Source organism: Fringilla coelebs (genome assembly GCF_963513975.1).
Source record: "Fringilla coelebs genome assembly, chromosome: 17".
Taxonomy (NCBI): domain Eukaryota; kingdom Metazoa; phylum Chordata; class Aves; order Passeriformes; family Fringillidae; genus Fringilla; species Fringilla coelebs.
Genome location: NC_140043.1, coordinates 11,940,490 through 11,946,130, shown reverse-complemented (window position 1 = coordinate 11,946,130; position 5,641 = coordinate 11,940,490). Strand labels below are relative to the sequence as shown.

The following is a 5,641-nucleotide window of genomic DNA, read 5'->3' as shown; positions in this document are numbered from 1 at the left end:
ATCAACAGGCCATTCCCAGAATTGCAGGAAAAACTCCCTTTAACTTAAAAACCTGTGAGTAATCCCATTATCTAACAAAGCACACAGAAGAGGAGATGAACCAATAACAGACCAAATTCCAACGTCAGAAAATAAGAACATAGGGCAGAACACAGCACAGAGCAAGAGACTCCTCCCAGCCAGGCCAGGAATTGTGCACAGGGCACAGCCAGCTCACTGCCTCCCTCTGCTGAGCCTCGCTGATACTTCAGAGAATTCCAGGCTGCTTTGGCTTGGAAGGGACCTTACAGCTCATCCTGTCCCCAGCCCCTGCCACTTCCATCATCCCAGGGTGCTCCAAGCCCCATCCAACCTGGCCTTGGACACTTCCAGGGATCCAGGGAGAGCCACAGGGATCCTCTGGGCATCCTGTGCCAGGGCCTCAGCACCCTCACAGGTAACAATTCTGTCCCAGTATCCCATCTAACCCTGACTCCGGCAGAAGGAAGTCATTCCCTGTGTCCTGTCACTCCAGGCTTTGTCCCAAATGCCTTTCCAGCTCTCCTGGAGCCTCTCTGGACACTGCAAAAGGCTTCAAGATCTCCCTGAAGTCTTCCCTTCTGCAGGCTGACACCCCTCAGCTCTCCCAGCCTGGTAATTACCAACAGGGAGATGGTGGGAGTGCCCAGTGCTTTCACTTCAGACACTTGAACACCACCAGGTCCAAACCAGGTACTCCAAAGGTGCCCAAGTTCTCCCACTGCCTCTGGAGCACTCCAAGCCCAATTCCTCTTTCCCACTGAGCGTGGCTTCCACCTCAGGGAGGGCTGCATTGCTCTCTTCCCCCTCCTGTTTTCATGGAGCCTGGATGAATTTGTTGAAATCTTTATTTCTTGTCAAGTCTAACCCTGTTGGCTACCTCAGCTCAGAATTACTGGGCAGACAGATGGTGCAGTTACATAAACCTGGATTCCTGCAGAAGTCTGGCTAAGAATGGAGCTCCAGAGTGCCAGACTTGGTGAACTGTACATCCCTGCTTTGTGTAAGAGCATTGATTTCTGCTGGGTTCAACACAGCACTAACCTTCTCCACTCCCTTTCAGACACTTCTACTCTTCAAAACTGTGGAGTATTCCCAACATTTCCACTTCAAAATCAAAGGATAGCTCCTGAAATACCTCTAAGAAGTTATTTATTAGCTGAAGCTCAGCACAGACATATTTTGTCTTGATTTTATCCTGCACTGTGTCCAGCATTAGCTGCTATTCCAAAAACAAAATCTGTTCAGGATCCCTTCCCAGCTCATTCAGAGTTAAGAAAACTGAATTCCTACTTATGTTAAGTAGTAAAAGAAATCCAACAACCACCACAAAACTACAACAGCCAGAACTACTACAGCCCAAACTTTTTCAAATTCTGGTCACTACCTACAGCCCCTCAGAGTTTCACCCCACAGCAACAAGCACCGCCAGAGCTGTGACAACACCTGCTGTCGCACACTGCAATGAACACACCACAAATCCTTGCTTTTTTCCCTTGGAGTTTAATGTGGTGCTTGCAGAAGGCTCAGAACACCAATTTGTGAGGATAAACTCCATTTGAGAGAGAGAATGTGGAGCGCAGGTACCCCCGGAGCTGAGGCACCTTCTTGATCCGTGCCAGGATCTGGGAATCCACGGCCTTCTGGTCTGTCTTGCGCTGCTCTGTCAGCTCATATTTCTGCAAAGCACAGAGAACAACATTAAATCCTGGCAGCAACTGCAGGATCCTTTAGAGAGAGGAGGAAATTCTGGGCAAAGTCTGAGTTTTAGGATTTTAAAGAAATCTTTCCCCCATTTGTTCTCGATAACGAGAAGGTGGTGGAGCACTGAAGCGCTCCTTGGAGCCAACACAATGGTCAAAAAAGACATTTAACTGGAATGGAATTTCTTGGTCAAAAAAGACATATAACTAGAATAAAAACTTCTCCTCTAAGAAGAATTCCCAGATTTAAAAGAGGGGGGCTACCTCCTTTTAATGGCATCACCTCATTTATTAATGACCACTTAAAATCCGCCTTTTTTCCTGCTAATTCCCCCTAATTCCCCCCTTCCAACCCAACCTGGATCATTGAGAAAGAAGGAACCACCCTGTCCCTTACTTCTTTCTCAGTGTCAAAGATCTCTCCTTCCTGGTGCTTGGGCTTCCTCAGCCTCTTCTTCTTGAAGTAGGAATCCGTGAGATGCTTGGGAATTTTCACCCCAGTGAGATCCACCTTTGTGGATGTGGCGATAACAAATTTCTGATGGGCCCTGCGCAGTGGGACACGGTTGACAGCCAGGGGGCCTGAAGGCAGGGAAAACAAGAGAGAACAAGGTCAGCTTTTCTGCTGACAACCACTGCCTTGAAGCTGAATTTTTGTAGTCAATGTGATGACCAGCTCCTTCAGAGTTGCTGACAGCTAAAATCTCAACAGTCAAAGCCCTCTAGAAATACAAAAATCTCCTTTCTGAGCTCTTCCGGGGAGTCAGATCCTGAAGCTTAATTATCTCACCTCCACCTCCTTGCAAAGTCACAAATGACAGAATCATTAAGGTTGGAAAAGATCCCCAAGATCATCAAGTCCAACTTTTGACAGATCACCACCTTGTCAACAACAGCAGAGCACTGAGTGCCATGTTCAGCTGTTCCTTGGATACCCCCAGGAGTGATGACTCCACCACAAAATGTGATTCCCCACTGATGTGCCAATGCAAAGACATGCAGATCCATTGTGCTACTGACCCCAGAGAGAAACTTGAACTTAAAAGACCCAAAGAACCCACCCAGAACAAAAATATCATGTCTAAATAAATTTTTTACCTGTAACCAGCAGAAGGCCAGTATCAAGCTGCTTCAGGAACACAACACGCTGTAAAGACATGAGATGGGACATCAATCCTCAGGTCCCAGTGCTCCCATACCACAGCCAAACTGGGAATGTGCCTCTGTTACTGGTACAAGCACTGACAGTGCTCCAGGTGTGGGTCAGCTGTGCCACCTGAGGAGCTGCCACCCTGTGATCCAAGCTCCAGCACTTCCAGGTGCCTCCTCTCCAACCAAGTGTGACTCTCCATGAGCTTTTTCTCTCAAGACTGAGCAAAGCCAATTACTCCAGTTTTACTCTCCCCCCATACCACAGGATGGCAACAGCCATCCCAGCACCCAAATTCTCTGTGTGAGTTACAAGCAGGAATTGGATAAATACCACAAGGACTCTGTAACTTCACACAGTCAGAGCCATTCACCTGCTGTGGCTTGTTCCTTCTCTGACAGCATTCTTTATGGAATCATGAACATCAAAGACAGAGAATTCAAGAAAATAAAGGACACCAGTTGTGTTGGTGACCATCCTGAGGATGGAGAACCCAATATAATAATCCATTATATCCTGATAATTAGATTAAGAATGAAACTCTAATTTTTCTTTTGCAGTAACTGTTGTAAGAAAAGTTTTGTCTTTGTAGAACCAGCAACAGAAACAGGCACTGGCTTTGCTCTGCAGCAAAACTCTTTGCACTGTGTCCAAGCAACTGGCTGAGCCTGTTTTACTTCCAGTTCTGCTCACAACAACCTTAATTTACAAACATTTCACCTCTGCCTGCCCTAAAGGCTGGACAAGGAAAACACCCAGACAGAAGTCCCAGATTTACACCCAGAAGGGTCAGGCCATATCAGCTGGGAGATTCAGGGTGTCTGAAAGGCTGGCAGAGCCCTGGGAGCAGGAGCAGTGCCCACCTTGCCGCGGTGCCGGCCGGTGAGCAGGATCAGCACCGTGCCGGGGGTGATGGACGCCCGCAGGCGCCGCTTGTGCTCGCAGAAGGGCTTCTTGCCGTGGCTCAGCAGCTTCCGGGGAACATCCTCCGTGGGGTAGTACCTGGGCTGGGGACACAGGACAAACATCTTGTACCACCTGTGTGTCTCACAGCACAGCAACTCCTCGAAAAGGGTTCCTGTTTCCCTCAAGTTCAGCTTTCTGAAGGATTTCTGATGCAATGGGCTTGGGAACACACTGAATATTTTGGAATATTTAGCGTCTCCAGCTCTGTATTTCTGCGTGCTTCCACCTCGGCACAGCAACACACAGGACAGAAAATTCCCACCATCTCCCATGAACGCTGGGTCTGTACTCACAGAAAGCACAGGCTGAGGCCCCTATATCACCCCAAGCACGAGGCTCATCCCCTGGCCTAAAGCCCCCTGCAGCAAACCACGAGCATCCCGGTGCTTTTCCATACCATCTTCCGGATTTTAACCACCCGGCTGCCTCCATTCTTGTCTCCACCCACTGGCTTAGTGATGGTGGCACGGGGCATCTCCTTCTTCTTCTTCTCTATCTGTGTACAAAGAACAAGGAAAACTCAGCACATTTCAAACCAAAGGCACCACGATAAACGTGATCATCCCCCCAGAGCTCCCCACCCTACCTTTGTCTCTGGGGCCGTGTACTTGCGCTTGTACAGGGCTTTCCTGGCGTACATGGCAGAGCGGGAATACCTCCCGATGCCCCGGGCCAGGACGGGGTTACGGCTGGCATGGTACTTCTTCACCCTCTTCTTCTTGTCCCCTGCTGCTTTCTGGCTCGGCTTCTGCTCCGCCGGCTTCTTCTCCCCTGCCTTCTTCTTGGCCGGCTTCTTTTCAGCTGGCTTCTTCTCCGGCGCCTTCTCGCCCGCCATCTGCAATTATGGACAGCAGGGTTTAGGGCTCGTTACAAAGCACAGGAAATAAAAATAAAACAATTCAAACCATCCTTCACACCTTTCTAGTAGCTGTCAGCCACCTCCTCCGGCCGTAGCTGACTTAGCTCTGTTCCCTACGCGCCTCTACACGACTTAAGCTGCTCCTGCACGTTGGGTACAACAGTTCCAGCGCACATCCAAGCGCTCCTCGGTGGGAAGGCCGAGGACACGCAAACGCATCCCGAGCCTGCGGCCGCCTCTGCCCCGGCTCGGGACTGCCCCGGCACCGCTGAGCTGCCGGGCTCTGCCCCAGCGGCCTCCCCCGTCCAGCCCCAGCCCAGCTCCCGAGAGGCTCCGGCGCGGCCTCCACATCCCGCCGCGGCCTGGCCCGCTCGGACCGGCGACACTCCCGCTCCTCCCCAGCCCCGCGCCCATCTGGGCTCCTCCGCCGCTCTCCGAGGCTGCCGAGCCGCGCCTGTGACCGCAGCGGGGCCGCCGGCGGGCGGATGGCGGCGGATGGAGCGCGGCGGGCCCGACGCCGATGGCGGCAGCTCCGCCATCCTCACCTTCCGGGGGAGCAAAAGGAACTCACATCCGGGTGCGCGGGCTAAGGACAGCGCGGCGTCTGACGTCAGCGCGCCGCGCGGGGGAGCATGGGACTCGTAGTCCAGGACAGTCCGCGCTGCCCAGGGCAGTCCCGGGGCACCAGCGAGGGGGACACCAGACCCCGCGCCCGCTCAGGGGGCTGCGGGACCCCCGGCCCGGACAGCGGCCCCGCCGCGCCGCCGCCGCTTAACCCGCGTCCGCTCGGGGCTCGGCCGGCTCCGCGCCCTGCCCCGTGCGCGGCGGAGGCTCCGGTGCCACCGCGCTCCGGTGCCGGGGGTCCCGCAGCCCCCCGGGCGGAGCGGCAGCGCGGGGCGGGGCGCGGCGCGGGGCGATGACGGCGCGGGCGGTGACGCGGGGCGG

At 53.3% G+C, this 5,641-nt stretch overlaps 1 protein-coding gene across 1 annotated transcript; it reads right to left on the bottom strand.

The window, feature by feature from the left end:
- Positions 1-1,494: 1,494 nt before the first annotated feature.
- RPL6 (ribosomal protein L6) lies at positions 1,495-4,886 on the bottom strand. The gene is made up of 7 exons (XM_084217429.1): positions 4,755-4,886; positions 4,424-4,672; positions 4,235-4,333; positions 3,735-3,878; positions 2,820-2,868; positions 2,119-2,303; positions 1,495-1,697 (listed from the first exon to the last, which is right to left on the bottom strand). Exons 2-7 carry the CDS (start codon positions 4,670-4,672, stop codon positions 1,545-1,547), a joined length of 879 nt encoding a protein of 292 aa, XP_084073555.1. The 5' UTR covers positions 4,755-4,886; the 3' UTR covers positions 1,495-1,544.
- Positions 4,887-5,641: the final 755 nt, after the last annotated feature.